At 39.7% G+C, this 24007-nt stretch overlaps 1 protein-coding gene across 3 annotated transcripts; it reads right to left on the bottom strand.

The window, feature by feature from the left end:
- Nucleotides 1–3146: 3146 nt before the first annotated feature.
- LOC109888928 (gamma-crystallin S-1-like) lies at nucleotides 3147–6178 on the bottom strand. 3 transcript variants are annotated; one of them, XM_020480076.2, is made up of 3 exons: nucleotides 6097–6178; nucleotides 5353–5595; nucleotides 3147–4413 (listed from the first exon to the last, which is right to left on the bottom strand). In XM_020480076.2, exons 1-3 carry the CDS (start codon nucleotides 6106–6108, stop codon nucleotides 4126–4128), a joined length of 543 nt encoding a protein of 180 aa, XP_020335665.2. In that variant the 5' UTR covers nucleotides 6109–6178; the 3' UTR covers nucleotides 3147–4125. The 3 variants fall into 3 exon arrangements, with proteins under 3 accessions (XP_020335665.2, XP_031679113.1, XP_031679111.1); XM_031823253.1 differs by having other exon boundaries at nucleotides 6102–6127; XM_031823251.1 differs by having other exon boundaries at nucleotides 5353–5610; nucleotides 6097–6123.
- Between the last annotated feature and the right edge of the window lie 17829 nt (nucleotides 6179–24007).

Below are 24007 nucleotides of genomic sequence, written 5' to 3' on the forward strand. Positions count from 1 at the left end.
AATGTCTTTAAATAATGAGTCTGAAGTACAAGGAAAGAAAATATAAAGAAACACTCACTTAATGGGGTTGAATGACCTCTGACCTCTGTTCTGACTTTCTGGTGAGGTCTGATCAGCCTCACTAGAAAGGCTAGAGACATTGGGTGAGATTTAAATTGAATATGTAAACACTGATAATTAGGAAGAAGTTTATAATTCATCAATAGTCCTATGTTTGATTCGGACCATGAGAAGAAGAGATAGAAAGAGAGCTGCACATGAACAAGGGACACCTGTCTCTAGTCTATTGTACTATTACCTTATGGGATTCAATGATTTCCTTATGGAGTTATCAAGAGTTGTAATTCAAATTTGATTTGTTATTCTGATTCGTTTCTTTTTTATTTAACCGGCAGTGTTGTTGTTTTTTTGGATGCATGAATTACAATATGAGTCATGTGTCCAAAGGGGGAATTACCAGTCCCCTGGGGCCCTACAAATAGCGAGCAATGTCTCTGTACTACAGAATGTATCAGATTGTTGGGTTTGTGGATTGTTAAGAGACCATACTGAGACTATGCCATGTGGACCAAAGCAGGTAACCTTATAGATAAGTGCTTGATTGGGTAAAGGATGAGGTATTATATATTAAGAAGTGTATTGTTGTTGTTGTTTTGTTTGTTTTGTTTTTGTCTTGCTTCAATGCAAATCTCATCAGATTGGGTCTGCTGGTTGGTGGGGATTTCTCTCAAAGGATTAGCCACTGTGATAGGGGAGTATAAGCCAGTTTGCAAAAATGGTTTCAATAGTGTCTTGTTATTTTCTGACATGTGTCTTAGAAACCTGTATTAATAATATTGGTAGAAGTAATAATTTGTCATACAGTAAATATTTTGTTTGGATTTCCTGAAGCAGAAATGCCATAAACTAAACTGTTATTCTGGTCTGTCCTCTCATCAGGTTATGGCGAAAGGTGACCACAGATGGGATCTAAAAGTAATGGGAAGAGATCATTTGACTGAGAACAGTGTGAACCTCACCCCCTCTACCTCACCCCCTCTAACTGGCTGAAGTAAGAGCGATAATGACATTCATTATGGTCCTTCACTACTTCTACCTGAGACCTGAGTCTGAGCCAGAAACTTGTACACAGCATCCAGTCGAAGCTATCAACTGCCTTTTCTCTCATGCCTTTTCTCTCAGGAGTGCAACATGAGTCCAAGTGGAGCGAGCATAGAGAGAGACCCCGTCCAAACTTCTCTCATGCTGCTGGTGTACTGGTAGGTAAATGGACAAGACATAATGGGCCGTAAAAGACAGTGACCAGACTCTCAGGTGAGAGATTTGTCTGCTTGGGAAAATCAGTTTATTCCCCAGATATTGGAGACATGATCAAAGGCCATGCACTTTGAACATGTGTGATATTGGGAGAACAAACTGTAAAGCTATCTGAAGATGTCACGTTCTGACCTTTATTTCCTTTGTTTTGTATTTAGTTAGTATGGTCAGGGCGTGAGTTGGGTGGGCAGTCTATGTTTGATTTTCTATGATTTGGGGATTTCTATGTTTCGGCCTAGTATGGTTCTCAATCAGAGGCAGGTGTCATTAGTTGTCTCTGATTGAGAATCATACTTAGGTAGCCTGGGTTGCACTGTTTGTTTGTGGGTGATTGTCTATGTTGATTGCTTGTTTCAGCGCAGTTTGCATTTAGCTTCACGGTTGTTCTTTCGTTTATTGTTTTTGTATAGGGTTTCAGTGTTCAGTGTTTTCTGTATTAAAATTAATGATGAACACATACCACGCCGCATTTTGGTCCTCCGATCCATCTCGCCTCTCCTCTTCAGATGAAGAGGAGGACGACCGTGACAGAAGAAGAAAATGAAGAAACACCAGAAGAATGAGTGCCGTGAAGGAGGGTTGAGGTCAATCGTGCCCGTAATTGATTTAGTCTTGTCCAAAATTGTTAATTTGGGGTTTCAGATTGATTGTGGAGATCTGCACACTGCGAATTTAAGTCATTTAGTATTGTAATTTAGTTTAGTTGGAAACTGACACATTTTGTAACTTACTAAATAACTTGATCAAGTTTTTTGTATGTAGAGCAATTAATGTCTTATGGGTTAGATGGAATGATTTATGTGCAAATGTATTTGTGGCCGTACGCAAAGTACAAAGGAGGCCTGTCTTGGAGACAGACTGTTTCTATAAGGGTGAAATAAGTCCCGAGCCAAAGAGACCAAAGCAGGCTCGAAGTAGTGGCCCAGAAGATGACAATCATAGAAGGAGTCCTGAGCCAAAGGGACCAACTCAGGCCTGGAGTTGCCCGGAAGTCATCGTGAAAGGAGAGTCCTGCTGGGCCCTCGCAATCATGAGGACAATTTGTTCTTATCTAGAGCAGAATTGTTTGCTGACCTGATATCCAAAGAAAAGGAATGTTGAGTGTGTGGGTTGAGTTCGATCTTAATGGATCAAATACTTGCCCTGTTGGGTTTGTGGTGACAGCTATGAGAACCCTTCCAAACAATGAAAAGATCTGAAGGCTCTGTTTAAGAGACTACAACCCCCCTGGAATGAGGAGAGATAAGAGGTCTCTAGCTGACCTGCCTCCATGTTCTTTGATGTGTTTTTCACTGGGTACGGTGTACATTTGCCCTAGACCAAATTCCTGACATCACTACACATGTAGAGAAAATTGGCAATGCTACTTGAAATGCCCTGGAACAACTGAATGGTGAACAAAAATAATTGTGTATATTGGCTTGGCAAAACAGAGTAATGAAAACATTACAATACATTCATAACAGATTTCACAACATATGAATTGTGTGCCCTCAGGCCTTTACTCTACTACCACGTATGTATAACACAAAATCCATGTGTACTTGACTATATATTTGGCAGGTGGGGGGGCAATCGTTGGCGATGAAATGTTGTACTTTTGTCCCAGATCAATTCTTCAAATATGCTTGATCTCGCTGAATACATTGTCACTGTTGCTAAGAATAATTCCCCACAAACACAGTGGACGCTTAAAACTTGGTTGGAATCCCTATTTGGAAGTTGGGGATCCCATATTGCCAAATAGGCTGCAGCTTGTGTTTTTTGCTTAGTTTGCCTAATTTTAACATGCTGTGTATGTGTGTGTATATTTGATAAATTCACTGCCGTTAATAGAAGCATAACCTTTATTATGATGATAGTATTACCATAATAATTAGATTGTATAACCCAGAATGAAGGGTTTGAAAGTGTTTATCTCATTACATTTGTAACGATTATTATCATAGAAGTAATAAAAGTAGGGAATGTGGAGGATAAATGCATAGTCTGGAGACAACCTTGAATTGTACATCTTGTCTCATACAATCATTGGTTCCTGTGGGTGCTTGGTTGAGATATGAGTGGGATACGGTCATGACCCCCTCCTCAGACCTTTTGTCAGAATGTTCTAAAAGTTCAGTACCAGACACATGCAGTAACCAAGCCTATATACAGTAGCTTGTCTGTGTAAGCAGTATATAAGAGAACTTAAAGGACTGCCCTGAAAGAGCTCATTTCAGACCGGTACTTTATGCATCTAAGTTTGACTGTGACCTCTCCAGCATTCTGATAATAAAGAATGATTCATTCAAGTTTGACTTTAGAGTCCCTGGTGGCAATTCCATGACAAGTGTAACATTGACAAGTTAACAAAGTGATTTTGCCTCAGACACAAATTCATGTGTTTGAATTTAGGAGGTCAGAATATTGTTAAAACACCACAACAATTTAAGCAGGCTTCTCAGTTGGAAGAAGTTGCAACTGTCTTTGCCGCTGCATTAGGGACACAATTAAATATACTGTTCCATCCTACCATCCACTGGTTTATTATTCAATGTGAGCGGAGGGTGTGTATAAATGCACTTCTGTCTGCATAAAACCTTCTAAATGCTCTTTGTACATCTACACCAGGATTCCAAGACACTGCTTTCTTACTTCAGCCCAGTCATATTATCATCCAGTGATACTAATTATTAAAGGACAATCTCCTTATTCCCTGACACCAACCGTATGTTGAGATTGACTCATTTTATCAACCCCTGTACAGAATTCTACAGGCTTTTAGAGAGATCTAGCCTGGCTGGAGAGAGATCTAGAGACTCTGCTTTATTGGTTGGTTTGCTTCAGCTCTATGACGCGACGCACTGAGCCACTAGTGGAGCTCATGCTGCCCCAGTCGCTGTGCTTGTTGTACTCGCCAGGGCGTAGGAAGTACTGACGACCCCTGTAGTTGGGGTGCTCATGAAGGATCCAGTAGCCCTCCATGACATTGCAGGATGAGATGTCTCTCAGGTGGAAGCGGTCCTGCAGGTTGGGACAGTCATCGCTCAGCTCCATCATCTTGCCCCCAAAGTCTGATCTCTCAAAGATCTTCATCCTGTAGTTTCCATTATACTGCGCAAAGAGAAAATTGATTCACTTTAAAGAACTGAAATAATGGTTTTCTATATTAGACTTTTAGGTCTGAACAGTATGAAGGCTCCCTAGGTACACACAATATTGTCATAAAAATTATGTAAGGTGTTCTACTCAATCATGACAGCTGATGTAAATGTATAGTAATCTTGAATCTGAATCTGACAATCTGACAGTTACATTTAAGCCTGTATTGATTCAAACAAAATTGTTGTTTTGGTCAATTTCAATTGGCAAGGCATACCTCATACAAACATTCCTAAATAATAGTTTGTATTTGTATTTATTATGGATCCCCATCCCCATGCCAAGGTAGCAGCTACTCTTCCTGGGTTCCAGCAAAATTAAGGCAGTTTGGAAAACATTACAATACATTCATAACAGATTTCACAATATATTAATTGTGCGCCCTCAGGCCTTCACTCCACTACCACATATGTATAACACAGAATCCATGTATACATGTGTGTATAATACATATGTTATTGTGTGTTTTGTATGCATGTGTCTATGATTGTGTTACTTCACAGTATTTTTATCTCTTTTTTAAATCTAATTTTACTGCCGGCATGAGTTACTTGATGTGGAATAGAGTTCCATGTAGTCATGGCTCTATGTAGTACTGTGCGCCTCCCATAGTCTGTTCTGGACTTGGGGACTGTGAAGAGACCTCTGGTGGCATGTCTTGTGGGGTATGCATGGGTGTCCGAGCTGTGTGCCAGTAGTTCAAAACAGACACCTCGGTGCATTCAACATGTCAATACATCCCACAAATACAAGTTTGTGTCAAGTCAATTGCATATGCAGCCATGTCTAACTTGTGTCAGCTGTCATGACTGTTTATGAAGGTATAACAGATTCAAGAGCATTTGTTTGTGCTATGTTGTGTCATGTCAGTCAAGATGAAGTTGTTCTCACAGCAGGGATGATGCGACAGGAGCGGATGCAGTCGTTGAAGCCGGACCAGCGGTGGTGGTCGGGGTACTTCCCCCTTGTCAGCATATACTGGTACCCAGAATAGTTAGACTTCTCATAGGCCACCCAGCACCCACTGTCCACCCGGATGGAGTTACACCGGGAGAAGTGGGAGTGCATGTCAGCGCAGTCACCACTGCACTCATAGTGGCGTCCCTCAAAGTTCCTGCCCTCGTAGAAGATGATCTGAACAGAGAGCCTCTAAAGTTAATGGGAATACAGGCAGAAGCACATCTATAGATTTTAATGAAAGCCTCTAAAGTAATGGGAATACAAGCACAAAAACATCTCTACATTTGAATCAAACTAGCATAGACCCTACTGTCTGGGTGAAAAACACCTCTTTATTTGGATTTACACATGAAATTGACATTGCGAGTATTTTTGAGAATTGCACAAAGGATAGGAGAACCCCTCAAGTACTATTTTCCTAGCCTGGTCCCAGATCTGTATGTGCTGACGCACTAACACCTATTGTCATGGTCATTGTCAATGTCATGCCAAACAACTGCTACAGGAGTTGGGTATACAGCACAATCATATCTGGAAGCAGGCAACAATTTTCCTGGGATCGTACAACAATTATGATTTCACACAGAGCCCTTATGACTATACCTGAACTTGAATTGCAATAGACTTGACAGTCTGTAATGTATTATTTTTAGGACAATGATATATTCTGCTTACCTTACCCATCATGACTGTGTAGGTCAACAGGACAGGCCTGTCCTCATCCCAGAGCCTTTTATGTGTCCGAAAAAAGGACAGAGCATTGTTAGTAAAATCAGGTGAGTTATCATGTCAGCACAAACTGTTCTATATATCTGCCCCCATGACACTAAGCACATGTCAACCTCATGCTCCCTTTAGATTGAATTCCATTGTCATACAAATCCAGTCGGACTCTTTTCTAGGCCCAGACAATAGAGTTGCACACTGGTTTGGTCCTGAGAAAAACATGACTCGGAACAGGTTTGAAAAAGGTTAGTTGCAAAACTGGACTTCACTCACTCTCACAAACATCTGCCCCCTACCTGTCCTACTCTAACAGCCATATTGAAATCATTCTGAATGACGGCTTTGGTGTATAATAATCTTTGTTCAACTCAGCAGTTTTCAGTTTCCATCTTGAAATATTCTCATATATACTGTAGTGTATTTACATATTTCTATGTTACTGTACATATCCAACAAACCACTGTACCTTCTTCCTCTGTGTGGCAAATGGAAGAATTTAACTTGAACTTCGTTACTCTCTTGACTTAGAACATCTAACAAAAGTAGAGACAGAGTACGATAGTTTCACCATATTGTAATATGTTTATTGTAGTCTTAGCATGCGTAAAATAGAGTACAGATGTGGTGCATTCCCACTTTAGGAGACAGGGGGAGCCATAGGCCTTTCCATCTTTGTTGTCATATTTTGGTCTTCTTCTATGGTGTTCACTCATTGCTCCCCCATAACCTAAAGTAGCAGACGTAAAGGAAACACCTGAATCTAAATGGTAGAAATAGGCAGGGTTTAGCCATAATTATGACTTTGTGGCTGTCGTAACTAGTGACGACTCTTGTTAAAGTGGAAGTCACGTCACACGCTCTCTTTCTATTTCCCCTGAAAACCAATATTTCCGGTGGTTGGGGACTCAAGAGGAAAAGGTAAAGAAGCCAATGCTAGCCACTAGGATGTAGTCACGAAATGGTTAACCTAGCTACTGAACATGATTAATCAAGAGCAAGACAGCTATCCCTTGGCCCTGATTCTTCTGAGGATGAAATGCTTACTGATGGGGAAGGGGTTTCGAATGACTCAGATACCCCAGTGAATAGCTCCTAATACAGCCCTATCCACAAGATGAAGCGAAATGATCTTTCACTTTATGATCTGCAGTCAAACATCATCCAAGCAGTTACGGCTAAAACAAACGAGAGAGCTGACAACCTGGAGAAGATGGTGAAGGAGAATGCATCATGCATCAAAGAGCTCAAGGTGTCTGTGAATTTTGCATTCAGCGAGACTCAAAAGTTTGTAAAAAAGTGTGCTGTACTGGAGAAAACCGTCGCTTCTATGGTGGTGCGTCTGGCGGACTCTGAAATATTCCCGACGGAGGTGGGCTCTGTGTCTTAACTGGGTTTCAGAGAAGATCAACGGAAATGTCAAACGAAAGGTGATAGATATCTGCCTGAATGTGGCACCTGAGCATGGAAAGAATTACATGGAGAATGCTGTGGATGTTGCCCATTGCCTTGGGAAGAAAACACTGAATGGTCACACACGATGACAATCCTGTTTGCATTCCGCACAGCGAGAGATGTGGTCTGGAGCAATGCGAAAGGAAATTACTTTCTGAAGGATAAGAAACTTCAATAACACTTACTTGACACTCAGTGTCATAACACTTTATTATATGGTCATAACCATGTCATAACAGATGACATAACTTGTCATAACCTGTCATAATATATATTGCGTTATTTTATGTCTGGTTATGACACCTACATAATAGTGTCAAAACCCACATTTATTCAAATGAGTTTTCCCTGCCAAGAAGATTCCTTTCAATTTGAAAGTTTGTTTCTTAAATCCTTTATTGTTGCAGTAATTAATTGTTTACAGTCATGTTTTTTTATCCTCATATGTTATATAACTTGTAGAAAATACACTTTATGACACTGTCAAGAAGCATTATGTCCATCATAATCATATACACCAGATAGGTCTATCAGGTACAGTACATGCCCTTATGTCAGTCATCAGCAATAGATGGTTGTGTAATTTGGTGAAGAGGAACGCTTTTCTTCTATTTTGTAAACACTGTGACGCAGATCTTATTTTTGAGACACATTCATGCTTCGAAGACAATACTTTTTGGGAAAGTCAATGTCGTGTTGACATGGCTAGTGAACAGCACTAATCATTCAGCGGGGTTTGCCATTCTATCCCACAATTTTGAAGGTGAAGTTTATGTTTCTAAAGCAGACAGTAAAGGACATATGTTAGAAGAGCTCGGTGAGTGAAATTAGCTAAATAAATAACTGATATCACAGAAAAAGATAACTATGATGTTGATGATAAGGCTCGACTTAATCTCTTAGCAAAAACAATTGGACAAAATGTATTCGGATAAAGCTAGAAGTGGCTTTATAAGATCTAGAAGAGTGTTTAGAGTAGGGTGAAAATAACAGCAAATATTTATTTCATTTGGAAAAGAAAAGAGGTGAACTGAATATGTTCAGTAGACTGAATAATGATGTCATGGTCACTGAAGATAATAAATCAATATCACTGCAAACTTTTTATGTTGATGAGGAATTCAATTTTTATTTATTTTATTTTTATTTTACCTTTATTTAACCAGGTAGGCAAGTTGAGAACAAGTTCTCATTTACAATTGCGACCTGGCCAAGATAAAGCAAAGCAGTTCGACACATACAACGACACAGAGTTATACATGGAGTAAAACAAACATACAGTCAATAATACAGTATAAACAAGTCTATATACAATGTGAGCAAATGAGGTGAGAAGGGAGGTAAAGGCAAAAAAGGCCATGGTGGCAAAGTAAATACAATATAGCAAGTAAAACACTGGAATGGTAGTTTTGCAATGGAAGAATGTGCAAAGTAGAAATAAAAATAATGGGGTGCAAAGGAGCAAAATAAATTAATTAATTAAAGACAGTTGGTAAAGAGGTAGTTGTTTGGGCTAAATTATAGGTGGGCTATTTACAGGTGCAGTAATCTGTGAGCTGCTCTGACAGTTGGTGCTTAAAGTTAGTGAGGGAGATAAGTGTTTCCAGTTTCAGAGATTTTTGTAGTTCGTTCCAGTCATTGGCAGCAGAGAACTGGAAGGAGAGGCGGCCAAAGAAAGAATTGGTTTTGGGGGTGACTAGAGAGATATACCTGCTGGAGCGTGTGCTACAGGTGGGAGATGCTATGGTGACCAGCGAGCTGAGATAATGGGGGACTTTACCTAGCAGGGTCTTGTAGATGACATGGAGCCAGTGGGTTTGGCGACGAGTATGAAGCGAGGGCCAGCCAACGAGAGCGTACAGGTCGCAATGGTGGGTAGTATATGGGGCTTTGGTGACAAAACGGATTGCACTGTGATAGACTGCATCCAATTTGTTGAGTAGGGTATTGGAGGCTATTTTGTAAATGACATCGCCAAAGTCAAGGATTGGTAGGATGCTCAGTTTTACAAGGGTATGTTTGGCAGCATGAGTGAAGGATGCTTTGTTGCAAAATAGGAAGCCAATTCTAGATTTAACTTTGGATTGGAGATGTTTGATATGGGTCTGGAAGGAGAGTTTACTGTCTAACCAGACACCTAAGTATTTGTAGTTGTCCACGTATTCTAAGTCAGAGCCGTCCAGAGTAGTGATGTTGGACAGGCGGGTAGGTGCAGGTAGCGATCGGTTGAAGAGCATGCATTTAGTTTTACTTGTATTTAAGAGCAATTGGAGGCCACGGAAGGAGAGTTGTATGGCATTGAAGCTTGCCTGGAGGGTTGTTAACACAGTGTCCAAAGAAGGGCCGGAAGGGCCAATAGAGAGGAGATCAAATAATATGGTATCACACAGTTAAAAAAGAACAAATCACCTGGTAGTGATGGGCTAACCTCTGAATTCTATCAAACTTCTGGGGATCTCATTGCAGAATTCTTACTTTAAATCAAATCAAAATATATTTGACACGTGCTTCGGAAACAACAGGTGTAGACTGACAGTGAAATGCTTACTAAGGGGCTTTTTCCAACAATGCAGAGTTAAAGATGAAGACAATGTAGTGTACTGTATGTAGTGAGTGTGTGTGTATGTGTGTGTGTGTGTGTGTGTGTGTGTGTGTGTGTGTGTGTGTGTGTGTGTGTGTGTGTGTGTGTGTGTGTGTGTGTGTGTGTGTGTGTGTGTGTGTGTGAGTAAAGTCCAGTGTGTGTGTGCATAGAGTTAGTGCAAGATAGTTATTGCAAAAAAAAGGGTCAATGCAGGTAGCCAGGTAGCCAGAGCTTGAGGTAGTCACAGCATACAAGTACTTGGGAGTATGGCTAGACAGTACACTGTCTTTCTTTCAGCACATATCAAAGCTGCAGGCTAAGGTCGAATCTAGACTTGGTTTCCTCTATTGTAATCACTCCTCTTTTACCTCAGCTGCCAAAATAACCCTGATTCAGATGACCATCCTACCCATGCTAGATTACGGGGATGCAAATTACAGGTAAGGGTGCTCTCGAGTGGCTAGATGATCTTTACCATTCGGCCATCAGATTTGTCACCAATGCTCCATACAGGCCACATCACTGTACTCTATATTACTCTGTTATTAACTGGTCATCTCTGTATACCCATCGCAAGACCCACTAGTTGATGCTTATTTATAAAACCCTCTTAGACCTCACTCCCCTTTATCTGAGATACCCACTACAACCCTCATCATCCATAGACAACACTCATTCTGCCTAAATCACATTCTGTTAAGAACTTCTTCTTGCTTGGTGTCCCGCTAGCGAGACAACTTCCGTTGAATAAATATTCATAAAAATGCATATTAAACATTAAACAGGTACATACAAGTGTCTTATATTGGTTGAAAGCTTACATTCTTGTTCATCTAACTGCACTGTCCAATTTACAATAGGCTTTACAGCAAAAGCATGTCATGTGATTGTTTGAGGACGGCGCCCCACATCAAAATATTTTTCCACCGGCACAGGATTAATAAATTCACAAATAGTGATTAAATATTCACTTACTTTTTGAAAATCTTCCTCTGATTTGTCATCCAAAGGGTCCCAGCTATAACAAGTAGTGTCGTTTTGTTAGATAAAATCCTTCTTTATATCCCAAAAAGTCAGTTTGGTTGATGCCATCGATTTGAGTAATCCACTCGTTCAACTAGCCAATATAGGAATCCAAAAATCGACCCCTAAACTTTGTTTCAACAAATCAAAATACATTTGTATTTAATCCTCAGATACCCTAAAATGTAATCAAACTATAATATTTAATACGGAAAGAAGTACTTTCAATAGTTAACCAATATTAGCAGATACGCGTTTTCATGGCGCACGCAAACACAAATTTCCAAGACTGTCCCTGTAGTAAAACTCATTATTTTTACTCGTTTTGGAAGAAACAAGCCTGTAACCTTGAACATTGAGTGCTGACTCCCAGTGGAAGTCATCGGAATTGCATACTGGGAGCTAGATATAATTATTTCTCTATCCGTTCCATTGTTAGAGCATGGGCTCTCAAAAAAGCACACTCATCCCTGGGTCGCTCCTCTTTTCAGTTCGCTGCAGCTAGTGACTGGAACGAGCTGCAAAAAGCACTCAAACTGGACCATTTTTTAATCTCCATCTCTTCATTCAAAAACTCAATCATGGACACTCTTACTGACAGTTGTGGCTGCTTCATATGATGTATTGTTGTCTCTACCTTCTTACCATCTGTGCCCAATAATGTTTGTACCATGTTTTGTGCTGCTACCATGTTGTGCTGCTGCCATGTTGTGTTGCTACCATGCTGTTGTCGTGGTATGTTGCTAACATGCTATGTTGTTGTCTTAGTCGTGCTTTATATGGTGTTGTGATGTGTGTTTGTCCTATATTTTTATTTTATTCTTAATTTTTAATCCCAGCCCCCATCCCAGCAGGAGGCCTTTTGCCTTTTGGTAGGCCATCACTGTAAATAAGAATTAGTTCTTAGCTTTCCTAGTTAAATAAAGGTTAAATAAAAATAAATAAATAAAAATAAATGTTGCACTTCCTTATTGAAAGGTGGCAGAGCTAGAGGAGTGTTTGTCAGATCATGAGACATCCCGAAAATCTTTCTTTTTACAAAGACGTGTGTAGCGTCTGAAAGGTTTGACCTACAAACAATTATTATTCTCACGAACACGATGGTGTTCTCCATTTTGCTCTACGACCCCATCAAGTGTCTCAGGACTCGGTATCGGTTTTAAAAAGTTAATGGAAGTATGAAGGTAGTTTTGTGCCTACCCAGAAAACGTGTTAAATGTGTGTAAAAAGCATTCCTCATTGGAAAAGCATTACTCATAAAGCTCATTGAGAGGGTGGATACTTTATTTAGGAATACGGCCTGTTTTTCTTCTGAAGCCAGAAGGAGGCTAGTATCAGCTACATGTATGCCTTTACTAGACTATGGGGATATTTTATATATGAATGCTTCCGCTCAGTGTTTGAGATCAATTGACACCCTTTACCATGGCACTTTGAGATTAATTTTAAACTGCAAAACCCTTACGCACCACTGCATTTTGTATACCAGGGTTGGCTGGCCTTCTCTAGACACTCGTAGGCTCAGTCACTGGTATACTTTTATTTACAAAGCCATTTTGGGTTTACTACCTTTTCATTTGGCATTTCAATTGCTCAGAAATGTGCTGGGTACTCTCTTCGTTCGCTGGACTTTATCCTGCTAACTATTCCAAATGTCCGAACTGAATTTGCTAAAAGGGGTTTTATGATTCTCTGACCTATCAATGTTTTTAATTTGCTGTTTTTGATTTTGTTATACTATTGTGAATTCTATTGTTTTTACTAGATTACTTGTAGTTTTTCATGGTGTTGTCTGTAATTTTTGTAATGACTTGGTGCTGCCTATATTGGCCAGGATGCTCTTGAAAATGAGATTTTAAATCTCAATGAGCCCTTCCTGGTTAAATAAATGAAATGATCCACCAGGTCATATCGGAAGGCTGGAGTCATGGCTAAGTAAGGGCTTGACTTTCAGATGGTTATTTTTGGTCACCATTGAGAGTAAATGTCATTCCGATTCATCTGTTTTGTTGTATTGTCAACACATATTAATATTGAGCACAGACACTTTTGTAAATTAATGAGGCTTACACATGTGTGCTTATGCGTATCCCAATGTTGGGATAGTTACCACTTTGATATAATATTTTATTACTAATTATATCAAAAAAATATATAATGTGCAAAAATATAGAAGGGTAATTTAAATTTGCAGGGTACAAACATAACATTATGAACAGTAATGTAATTTAGTCTCACGGGTGGTCAAACAAATACCTATATGAGAGCCACACCTCTTGAAAATAACCTATGGATTAAGTTAAAGGTCAGGAATAGTCAAAATCATTTTTCATGAAATTTGATGATACAGTATTTGGATGAAACCAGCTCAAAGTATGACGACCAAAGTATGAAAAATGGCTGTTGTTTCTACATTGATAAAGTTGAATCATAAAGTTACTGGTCCCCTACAGCATGTCAATCATTTGGATTCAGGAGGCGGGAATATTAAGAGGATAGGGTGACATCACTCTAATGCTCATAGTTAGTACACCAATGGGAACATGATATTCTCTGACCTAATTTAAATATAAAGCCTTCACACCCCTTGACTTTTTCCACATTTTGTTGTGTTACAGACTTAATCTAAAATTGATTAAATTGAGATTGTATGTCACTGTCCTGCACACAATACCCCATATGTTTCTAGACATTTTTACAAATTAATTAAAAATGAAAAGCTGAAATATCTTGAGTCAATAAGTATTCAACCCCTTTGTTATCGCAAGCCTAAATAAGTTCAGGAATTAAAATGTGCTTAACATGTCACATACGTTACATGGACTCACTCTGTGTGCAATAATAGTGCTTAACATGATTATTTTATGACTACCTCATTCCTGTACCCCACACATACAATTTTCTGTATGGTCCCTCAGTCGAGCAGTGAATTTCAAACACAGAATCAGCCACAAAGACCAGGGAGGTTTTCCAATGCCTCGCAAAGAAGGGCAACTATTGGTAGATGGGTAAAAAAAGCAGACATTAAATATCTCTTTGAGCATGGTGAAGTTATTAATGACACTTTCGGATGGTGAATCAATACACCCAGTCACTACAAATGTAACGTTGTGTGCTGAGAGTTGGGAAGCAAATTCAGGGAGTGAGTGTTTTAATGAAAAACGCACCATAATCCAAACACGAACGACACACAGACATGAAAAAGAGATATTGATGCCCGGGGAAGGAACCAAGGAGAGTGACATGTATAGCGCGGGTAATCAAGGAGGTGATGGAGTCCAGGTGAGTGTCATATTGCGCTGCCGGAGAGGAAGGAATCCGCTCAGGGATTTCACCATGAGGCCAATGGTGACTTTAAAACAGTTAAAGGGTTTAATTTCTGTGATTGGAGAAAACTGAGGATGGATCAACAACATTGTGGTGACTCCACAATACTAAGCTAAATGACAGAGTGAAAAGAAAGAAGCCTGTACAGATAACAAATATTCCTAAACATGCATCCTGTTTGCAATAAGGCACTAAAGTTAAACTACCAAAAATGTGGAAAAGAAATTCAATTTATGTCCTGAATACAAAGCGTTCCAAAAGGAAAACCTGGTTCAGTCTGCTTCCAACAGACACTGGTAGTCAAATTCACCTTCCAGCAGGACAATAACCCAAAACACATGGAAAAATATACACTGGAGTTGCTTACCATGACAACATTGAATATTTCTGAATTGCCTTTATTGACTTGAAAATCTATGGCAAGACTTGGAAATGGCTGTCTAGCAATGATCAACTTGACAGAGCTTGAAGAATTTTTTAAAGAATAATGCGCAAATATTTTACAATCCATGTGTGCAAAACTTTTAAGACACCCAGAAAGACTTCCAGCTTGTCACGCCTTGGTCTTAGTATTTTGTGTTTTCTTTAATTATTTGTTCAGGCTGGGGTGTGACATGGGTTTATTGTGTTGTCGTATTGTTTTTTTTGTAGGCATTGGGATTGTGGCTGATTAGGGGTGTGTCTAGCATAGGCTTGGCTGCCTGAGGCGGTTCTCAATCAGAGTCAGGTGATTCTCGTTGTCTCTGATTGGGAACCATATTTAGGTAGCCTGGGTTTCACTGTGTATTTTGTGGGTGATTGTTCCTGTCATTGTGTTTGCACCAGATAGGGCTGTTTCGGTTTTCACATTACGTTTATTGTTTTTGTAAGTTCGTGTTTCTTTATTATTTAATAAACATGGATTGCAATAGCCACGCTGCATTTTGGTCCGATCCTTGCTACACCTCCTCGTCCGAGGAGGAGATAGAAGAAAGCCGTTACACAGCTGTAATCTCTGTTTAGGTGATTCTAACATGTACTGAATCAGGGGTGTGAATACTTATGTAAATGTTTCTGTATTTCAATTTAAATAAATGTTCAAACATTTCTAAAAACGTTTTCACTATGTCATTATGGTGAGAGATTATTATTTTTTATCTATTTTGAACCAAAAAATGTGATCATATTACTCCAGTGCTAGCCTCCCTACACTGGCTTCCCGTCAAGGCAAGGGCTGATTTCAAGGTTTTACTGCTAACCTACAAAGCATTACATGGGCTTGCTTCTACCTGTCTCTCTGATTTGGTCCTGCCGTACATACCTACCTTGCTGTCCCCAGTCCACCTGGCCATGCTGCTGCTCCAGTTTCCACTGTTCTGCCTGCGGCTATGGAATCCTGACCTGTTCACCGGATGTGCTACCTGTCCCAGACCTATTATTTGACCATGAACATTTGAACAGCTTGGCCATGTTCTGTTATAATCTCCACCCGGCACAGCCAGAAGAGGACTGGCCACCCCTCATAGCCTGGTTCCTCTCTCGGTTTCTTCCTAGGTTTTGGCCTTTCTAGGGAGTTTTTCCTAGCCAACGTGCTTCAACACCTGCATTGCTTGCTGCTGTTTGGGGTTTTAGTCTGGGTTTCTGTACAGCACTTTGAGATATCAGCTGATGTACGAAGGGCTATATAAATACATTTGATTCGATTTTTGAATTTTGAGCAAATACAAAATGTATTATGGATGATATTTTAGTCACTCAATCAGAATGACTGTTCAGTACCTTTAAAAAAGACCCATCAGCTGGGTCAACCCACCATGAAAGTGAATACAAATCAAATTTTGAACAAAACAAATTTTGGTTCATTTAACCCATGTTTGGTTAATCCAAAGGTGTGGCCTATTGGTGGTGTGGCTTTCAGATTGTTATTTTTGGCCATGTTCATCATGTTTAATTTGTACACTGCACTTTTTGATTTTCCTTCTATATTTTTGCACATTACCTATTTTACCGAAAAATTAATAATGTTATTTACATGTTATAACAAAGTAGTAACTATCCCAACATTGGGATTAAGATACAAAAGTCTCAGCGTTCAACCGGAATTACATTTACTCTCATGGGTGGCAAAAAATAACTATCTGAATGCCTCGCCCTTACTAAGCCACACCTCAAGTCTTCTGGTCTGACCCAGTGGATCATAGCTCAATAGCCCAGCATCAACAACCCAGCCCAGCTGGGTCAAAATAAACCAACATGAGTTCTGTCCAATATTTACCCAAATGTAGTTGTTTTTAACCCAGCAGGGACATCACTATCACCATCATCAGCTTCTGTGTTCACCTGTGACCATTGCATAGCAGTGAGGCTATGGCAGTGAGGCTGTGTCTTACTTCTGATGCAGACCTGTGCGAGGCACATGCCCTTCTCCACCAGCAGAGGGCAGCACTGAGGGCGCACAACCTGGTGGAGGTGACTGAGGGCTGGGAGCACTGCGAGCAGAGATTTCAATTACTTCTGAATATTTTCTCATTTGTATTACACTGGGCTGAACTACACTCCAATGTATTTTGTAACAACATACTTTCAAGAGCTGAAATTTGTATTTTCAAAATACTTTTCTATATATTTTTTGGGTTCACAATTTTGTGGCCCCCTTTCAACCTGCATTGGTATCAAAACTGTGAAGGCACAATGGTGTGATAAAAGTATCTGCTAAATTAACTAAATATAAATGTATATGTAAAAATGAACAATTGCAAAACATGCTGAGTAGTATTCTAATACACTCTGCCCCAGAACAAGGCCAATAATAATACCCAGTGTGCTTTTCAGCTTATTTTTGTATGTTCATTTTCACATTTACATTTACATTTTAGTAATTTCACAGGCACTTGTCCAGAGTGACTTAAAGTCAGTGCATTCAACTAAGGTAGATAAACAACAAACTATCACAGTCGTACTGAGAATGTTGTTGCTGTTCAGCCTGGCTACCTGCAAATGTATATAAGTATTTAAAAATACATGTATTTTTATTTTGATACATTGATCTTTATGGAATTTTGTAATTATATTTTGTCATTTTTGCCCATCCCTGACCATGAGGAGCTGAAGCTGTTCTGTTTGGAGGAGCGGGTGCCTGCGTGTTCCCTCTGTGGTCTGGTCGGCCTGTAAAAGAACCACCAGGCTGTTCAGCTGCGGGAAGCCTACCCAGACCACAAGGTGAAAACACACTGTGATGTGGACCTAAAGACTAGCCTGGTCCCAGATCTGTTCATGCTGTAGTAGCCTATAGCCAAACATAACAATAATCATAGGAGTTAGCAAGACCTCGCCAACAGACTTAGCAAAGATATCATTCAAATAATAGAATTTGTTCCATGAAAATATTACCTTCAAACTTACCATCTGTTTTTTTGTTGTTATGTACCTATGGCCTATCCTTCTTGTATGGGTCTGTTGTATCTCTATCTGTAGAACATGTTGGAGGCCAATATGCTGAAGAGGAGGAGAGTGGCAAAAAGTTCAATTAAGGACTTGGAGTGACTGTACACAAAGACTATGGTAAATACTGTGGACAAACCCCTTCATGATGAAGATATGGCAAAGCAATGCATCCATTTAAAAAAATATCCTCTTAAAATGGCTATCTCCAGTTGTAATTACTGTGAAGTAAATGCATAATCACAACCCTTCTCATTGTCAATATCACAGCTTGATATTATACAATACAGTACATTCACAGTCTCTCATATTGTTGTCACACTCTTGTAGCACTCTGCTAAAGCCTACAGGGATAGAATCTCGGAGAAGTACTGCAGGATTAGGGCTGGGATTGAGGAAGATAAGTGGCTGATGATGGAGATACTGGAAACAGAGGAGATGTACAAGTCAAAAGTTTGGACACACCTACTCATTCAAGGGTTTTTCTTTATTTTCTACTTTGTAGAATTTTAGTGAATACATCAAAATTATGAAATAACACAAGGAATCATGTAGTAACCAACAAAGTGTTAAACAAATCAAAATGCATCAAAATATTCTTCAAAGTAGCCACCCTTGGCCTTGACGACAGCTTTGCACTCTTGACATTCTCTCAACCAGCTTCATGAGGTAGTCACCTGGAACGCATTTCAATTAAGAGGTGTGTCTTGTTAAAATTGAATGTGGAATTTCTTTCCTCCTTACTGCGTTTCAGCCAATCAGTTGTGTTGTGACAAGGTAGGGGTGGTATACAGAAGATGTCCCTATTTGGTAAAAGACCAAGTCCATATTATGGCAAGAACAACTAAAATAAGCAAAGAGAAACAATCCATCATTACTTTAAGACAAAGGTCAGTCAAAACGGAAAATGTCAAGAACATTCAAAGTTTCTTCAAGTGCAGTCGCAAAAACCAAGCGCTATGATGAAACTGGCTCTCATGAGGACTGCCACAGGAAAGGAAGACCCAGAGTTACCTCTGCTGCAGAGGATAAGTTTATTGGAGTCACAAGCCTCAGAAATTGCAGTCCCAATAAATGCTTCACAAAGTTCAAGTAACAGACACATCTCAACGTCAACTGTTCAGAGGAGACTGTGAATCAGTCCTTTAATGTCACGCCCTGACCATAGAGAGCTGTTTATTCTCTATGGTGGTTGGGGCGTGACAATGACTAGGGTGGATTATCTAGGTGATTCATGTTGGCCTGGTATGGTTCCCAATCAGAGGCAGCTGTTTATCGTTGTCTCTGATTATTATTATCTCATATTTAGGCAGCCATGTCCCATTTTGTGGGATCTTGTCTATGTATAGTTGCCTGTTCGCACTGCATTGTCGACACGTTTCGTTGTTTATTTGTTTTTTTGTCGTTGCTTAGTTTCACTTTCATTAAAATATGTGGAAGTCGACATACGCTTTGATCCGACCAATATTATGAACAACATGACATTTATGGTTGAATTGCGGCAACGAAACCATTACTAAAGGACACCAATAAGAAGAAAATACTTGCTTGGGCCTGAAACAAGCAATGGAAATTAGTGTTAAGCAGAGCGACACGGGAACCCAAGAGCAGACTCAGTTGAGGAAACAGGGATGAATGAAAAATATTTATTGTTACACAGGGAGATATGGAGTGCAGAGCCGGGGAAGTTTGGATGAGTTGCAGAAAAACCAGATGTGGAGACTGAGGTTGGAGTTAGCTGAGTAGAACTGGGTAAACGAGGTAGTGGTGAGTAAAGAGCAAGGTAGTTGGGTGGTGAGATGTGGAACAGGAAACAGAGAGGTACTGCAATGAGAGGATAACTGGTGTCAGGCAGGGAAACAGGCGCAGCAGAGTAACAGGATCTTGAATAATCATAAATATCTAGAATCATGAACTGACTGAGCAGAGATTACGATCTGGCAGAGTGGAAGTGGCAGGACTGAGTATTTGGAGAGGTCTTGATTATGGAATGAGTTGCAGCTGATAGGGATCTGCTCTGACTCCAGCACACCTGTCCCCAACCACACAATCACGCAGAGAGGAAGAGGGAGAGAGAGAGAGTGTACAGGGGAAGTAACTGCAGGTCAAGAAGACACCGGATGAACACCAGAGGGCGTAGCAGGAGCAGATATGACAATTTGACCGGTGGAAATCTGTCCTTTTGTTACATTTTTGATCCAAATTTGAGATGGAGGAGGAGGTGTGATGGTGTGGGGTGTGCTTTGCTGGTGACACTGTCTGTGATTAATTCAAGGCACACTTAACCAGTATGGCTACCACAGCATTCTGCAGCGATACGCCATCCCATCTGGTTTGCGCTTAGTGGGACTATCATTTGTTTTTCAACAGGACAATGTCCCAACACACCTACAGGCTGTGTAAGGGCTATTTGACCAAGAAGGAGAGTGAGGGAGTGCTGCATTAGATGACCTGGCCTCCACAATCACCCGACCTCAACCCAATTGAGATGGTTTGGGATGAGTTGGACCGCAGAGTAAAGGAAAAGCAGCCAATATGTGCTCAGCATATGTGGGAACTCATTCAAGACTGTTGGAAAAGCATTCCAGGTGAAGCTGGTTGAGAAAATGCCAAGAGTGTGCAAAGCTCTCATCAAGGCAAAGGGTGTCTACTTTGAAGAATCTCAATTATGAAATATATTTTGATTTGTTTAACACTGTGTTGGTTACTACATGATTCCATACGTGTTATTTTATAATTTTCACGTCTTCACTATTATTCTACAATGTAGAAAATAGTAAAAATAAAGAAAAATCTTTGAGTGTGTCCAAACTTGTGACTGGTGCTGTATATCACACAGTGGCTGGAGTCCAAGAGCATGGAGAGAAGTATCCAAGAGATCGACCTCCTCAGAGGCATCAGCAAATCTCTCATCCAATAAATAAATAACTTGAAATTCCTACAGGTGGAGAATATTAGAAAGAAGTGTTCCAAAGTGGTTATTTGAAAGGCAAAGGGTTCTACCTGGAACCTTACCATCCTAAGAAACTATTTTGGAGGAAGGGTTCTTTTATGATTCTTTGGAAGTCAAGAAGGATTATTTGGAAGGCAAGAAGGGTTCTACATTTCTCAGCATGCTTTATTTCAGGGAGATTTTCAGAATTGTTTGTTTTGTTGTATTATCTGTGTTTTTGCATGTACCTTGCTTGGTTGATTCATTTTATGGTACACAAAGACAATTAGCATACAGTTTTTTTAAACGAGTCAAATCTGTTTGTAACGATGTCCATCTGAGGAAGAAGGAGTAGACCAAAGCGCAGCGTGGTACGTGTTCATATTTGAATACTAAATACAAAGGAACAAGAGAATAAACGAAAACCGAAACAGTCCCGTATGGTGCAAACACTGAAACAACTACCCACAAACACAGGTGGGAACAGGCTACCTAAGTATGGTTCTCAATCAGAGACAACGATAGACAGCTGCCTCTGATTGGGAACCATACCAGGCCAATCACAGAAATACAAAACATAGAACAAAAACATAGAATGCCCACCCCAACTCACGCCCTGACCAAACCAAAAATAGAGACATAAAAAAAGGAACAAAGGTCAGAACGTGACACTGTTAGTAATTGGATATATTGCACCCATTACTGAGATGGCTGTTGCAGTTTACATGATTGAGGTAGTCTCCGTATTTAATTTGTCATATCCTTGCATTCATTCTGAGGTTGCAAGTGAATTTGTAACCTCTTAAATGTAATTGCAAAAAGTAGATTTCTGCCTAAATAGACATACCCAAAAGTAACTGCTATTCATGTGTAATTACATGATTCTGATATGCAAAAACCTGTTATATTTGAAAAGAAGACATCTGGGAGATTGTGAGGAAATGATCAGAAAATAGATAAGAGGTACATAGTTCAGAATACACAAGATCAAGCACACACAAAATAACTTTTATAAATTTATTTTTATTTTGAAAGCAGTCTTTCATTGACAAGCTATACGTTAATTATTGATGACTAGAGCTGGAAACACATCAGATGGCTTCCACAACACGTGAACAATATCACCAAAAAAATGGGATTGATAGACCTAACAAGTAACGGGCAATGTTTTAGTAAGTAGTGTCAGGTGTGGTCACGGGACATTTCCAAGTGTCCCTAAAACTCTCCAAAGTGACATACTGTATTGTAAATGAGATAGTTCCAGTGCTATTACATATGTGCAATCCCTAAATGCTATATGTTCAGTATAAAAACACAATTTCTACCATATCAACCTCACTCTAACATTGTGGTGGTGTTATGGGGTATCCAGGGTACGTACATTCAAGTGTCCTTTCAACCTCTCCAAAGTGTCCGAATGGGGTAATTGCACTGTTTTTGCACACTGGTTGTGCCTAAAGTTATTGTTCACTATAAAAATGTAATTTCTACAACACCAACATCTCTCAAACATTGTTGTGGTGTCGGGGGACATACAGGGGATATGGGTGACTACAGCGCGTAAACAGGCAACATCATATTTTTGATGAGCAAAGACATGGACAGTGGATGGTGGACATTCGATGTTCCCATTAAAACTTCTTAAGGCTAGGGGGCACTATTTTCACGTCCGGATGAAAAGCGTCCCCAAAGTAAACTGCCTGCTACTCAGGCCCAGAAGCTAGGATATGCATATTATTCGTATTTTGGGTAGAAAACACTCTGAAGATTCTAAAACTGTTTGAATGATGTTTGTGAGTATAACAGAACTTATTTGGCAGGCGAAACCCCGAGGACAAAACATCCAGGAATTTTCTCTTTTCAATAAGGTTTCAATGGGAATCTAGAATTCTAAGGCAGTTGCTTGCAGTTCCTATCACTTCCACTAGATGTCAACAGTCTTTAGAAATTGGTTGATGTTTTTCCTTTGAGAAATGAAGAAGTAGCCCGGTTCAGAACAAGGGTTGAGTGAAGTGTACTGTTGTGGTTGAGGCGCATGACCTGAAAGCTCGCTCCACTTAGTTTTTTCTCCGGTATTGAACACAGTTTATTCCGTCTGAACTTTTAGCAATTATTTACATTTAAAAATACCTAAAGTTTGATTAGGGAGGTTGTTTGAGATGTATGGATCAAGTTTACAGGCAACTGAGTAGATAATGTATAGTCATGTTGCGCGAGTTGGAACCGGTGTATTTTCTGATTGATACGCACCAAATAAATTGACATTTTGGATATATAATGACAGAATTTATCGAACAAAAGGACCATTTGTGATGTTTAATGGACATATTGGAGTGCCAACAGAAGAAGATATTTTAAGGTAAGGCATGCATTCTATGTTATTTCTGACTTTTGTGTTTTGCCTGGCAGGTTGAATTATGATTTTCATGTGTATGTTTGATGGGGTGCTGTCCTCAGATAATTGCATGGTTTGCTTTCGCCGTAAAGCCTTTTTGAAATCTGACACTGTGGCTGGATTAACAAGAAGTTCATCTTTAAACCCATGTATAACACTTGTATGATTTGTGAATTATTTTTATGAGTATTTCTGTTTTTGAATTTGGCGATCTGCTATTTCACTGGGTGTTGTCAAATCAATCCCTGCGCGAAGGGATCACTAAGAAGTTTTAAGTCATACATTATCAGATAACATTGGCAATATGCTAGATTTGTTCCTATTACCAAAGGATTAATTTGAATGTAGCTATAGCTTAAACACAGACCAAATCTAAGCTTACCTTGTTTGATGTTTGCTGAAAACGTGTAAAATAAACATTTTGACTCTTGGGGCTGGTGATCCATAACGGTAGGTCACAGGCAGACGGCTTTCGGTGTCTATCACCGTATTCCATGTTTATTTTGTTTATGCTTCACAATGCTAAACGGAATGTTGGTAGCAGCCATCTTGAAATTAGGTAATCGTCTCGGCCTGCCCTTATAAACGTTTATGCCCATTTTGGTAGTAAGTCATACCAAAGATTTGAAGGCACCGATCAATAGCCAAGATACTCAGCTTTCCGCAGACACCCTGCTTTTGACGATAGGGGCTACCTTCTCATACCAGACTGAATTAAATTTTTAAAAAT

Source organism: Oncorhynchus kisutch, linkage group LG4 (assembly GCF_002021735.2).
Source record: "Oncorhynchus kisutch isolate 150728-3 linkage group LG4, Okis_V2, whole genome shotgun sequence".
Taxonomy (NCBI): Eukaryota; Metazoa; Chordata; class Actinopteri; order Salmoniformes; family Salmonidae; genus Oncorhynchus; species Oncorhynchus kisutch.

Excerpts from the sequence above, each read along its gene's own strand:
- LOC109888928 (XM_031823251.1), bottom strand. Across the intron at positions 4,414-5,352 it reads CCTGTCGCATCATCCCTGCT|TATAATGGAAACTACAGGAT; the intron begins GTGAGAACAACT and ends CTCTTTGCGCAG.